This window comes from Lucilia cuprina, chromosome 6 (genome assembly GCF_022045245.1).
Source record: "Lucilia cuprina isolate Lc7/37 chromosome 6, ASM2204524v1, whole genome shotgun sequence".
In the NCBI taxonomy this organism is placed as follows: Eukaryota; Metazoa; Arthropoda; class Insecta; order Diptera; family Calliphoridae; genus Lucilia; species Lucilia cuprina.
Window position 1 is genome coordinate 58474269 of NC_060954.1, and position 2004 is coordinate 58476272.

The 2004-nt window shown below is 32.5% G+C and overlaps 1 protein-coding gene across 1 annotated transcript; it reads left to right on the forward strand.

Moving 5' to 3' along the window:
* Window positions 1-295: 295 nt before the first annotated feature.
* Window positions 296-2004, forward strand: LOC111677852 (cytochrome P450 6g1-like). The gene is made up of 2 exons (XM_023439053.2): window positions 296-1569; window positions 1627-2004. The coding sequence occupies exons 1-2, from the start codon at window positions 310-312 to the stop codon at window positions 1927-1929; spliced, it is 1563 nt and encodes a 520-aa protein (XP_023294821.2). The 5' UTR covers window positions 296-309; the 3' UTR covers window positions 1930-2004.

Sequence of the window (2004 nt, forward strand, 5' to 3'; positions counted from 1 at the left end):
TCTATCTATCTATCTATCTATCTATCTATCTATCTATCTATCTATCTATCTATCTATCTATCTATCTATCTATCTATCTATCTATCTATCTATCTATCTATCTGTCAAAATGTTTTTGTCTGTTAATGTTTTTTAATAACTTTTGGGATTTTTTTTATACTAACTTTTTTTTAACAAACCCACAGTGCGAAACATGCAAATTTAAAAAAGTTAGTTTAAAACAAGCATTTATAAAAATGTTGATTTAGCAGAAATGTCTTTATTCTTAAAAGAGTTAACCAACTAAGTTAAACAATCGCACGTCGGAGAATGTTGTTAATAATAATAACAATTACAATTATATTAATTATTTCATTAAGTGTGGTTGGCATTTGGTTTAAAAGAAACTTTAATTATTGGACGCAATATCCACAAGTGCCAAGTGTAAAGGGAAGAATATTAAGTGGCAAGTTGAAGGATTTTATAACATTTAAAACCAGTTTCGGTTATCATCTGAGAACTCTGTACGAAGATGAAAATTATAAAAATGAAGCTGCAGTGGGTATTTATGGCCTATATCAACCCAGTCTGCTAATACGAGAACCGGAATTAATAAAATCTGTATTTATTAAAGAATTTGACAGTTTCAGCAGTCGACCCTGTCGTAGTGATGTACGTCACGATCCTCTGGGAGCTTTGAATTTGGTGTTTGCTGAATATCCCTACTGGAGAGAAATGCGTTTGAAATTAAGCCCAATATTCTCTGGTGCAAAACTAAGATTTATGTATCCCTTAATGCAGAAAGTTGGCCAAAATTTAAACGATTATATCAGCCAACAGGGGAACTGTTTTAAGCTGGAATTAAAGCAACTATTTGGTCGCTATATAACAGATACTATATCGACCAGTATATTAGGAACTACCTCCAATGCTTTGCAAAATGCTAATGACATCATGTATTTGGAAGGAAGAAAATTTACACACTTTAATCTGAGAAGAGCTTTAGAATTCTTGATACTATTTTTTGCACCCAAACTTAATAGATTGCTAAGACCAAGAGTATTTTATAAGTCCACCGAAAACTTTATGAGACCCTTTATAAAATCTATGCTGAAAGAAAGAGAAGAAATGGGTACTAAACGTAATGATTTAATAGATGTATTTGTTAAAATTAAACAAGATGCTGAGGCCAAAGGGGAGAATATTTCCCATTGTTTGGATGGTCTTACAGCCCAGGCTTGTGTGCTAATCGGCGGTGCCTTTGATGCCTCTACGAATACCATAGCAAATGCTTTGCTGGAATTATCAAAAAATCAAGAAGTGCAAAAGAAATTAAGAGAAGAAATTTTACAAGTATTTCGTAAAGATAAAGGAGAAATCTGCTATGAGACTTTAAATAAAATGGATTATTTACAAATGGTTATTGACGAAACTTTAAGATTGTATCCGGTACTGCCTGTTTTGGAGCGCTTGTATGAATTACCAATCAATAAAACTTCAGAGTTCACCCTACAGCCTTTTTATGACTACAAATTACGCAATCAAATGCCGGTATATGTTTCCATATTCGGTTTGCATTATGATCCCAAAGTGAGTTTAAGTATATTCAACGAATTTTTATTTTATTATTCTTATTATTTATTTTAGTACTGGCCCCATCCCACCAAATTTGATCCTGAACGTTTCAGCCCTTCAAACAAGAAACATTTGACACCCATGACTTATATGCCCTTTGGCGTGGGTCCTCATATGTGTATTGGTTCACGTTTGGGTATGCTGAAAGTTAAAATTGGTTTGTCTTATTTCCTTAAGAATCATTATGTGCGAACTTGTAAGGAGACTGTAGTGAAACCGGAATTTGATCCTAAAGCTATTGTTTTAAAATTAAAGGGTGATTTATTTGTCGAGGTTGTGCGAGATAATTTATTTGATAGGAAAGTTAATAAATAGGTGGGAATCTTAAAAAATAAGTGTGTTTTATTGCTTTAGACGTCATTGCACCTAATTTAAAGGTTTTCTGAAATA

What these genes read in the sequence shown, in the direction of transcription:
- LOC111677852 (XM_023439053.2), top strand. Translation starts at nt 310, where the DNA reads ATGTTGTTAATAATAATAACAATTACAATTATATTAATTATTTCATTA. An exon ending in GTTTGCATTATGATCCCAAA is followed by an intron (nt 1,570 to 1,626) that starts GTGAGTTTAAGT and finishes TATTTATTTTAG; the next exon opens with TACTGGCCCCATCCCACCAA.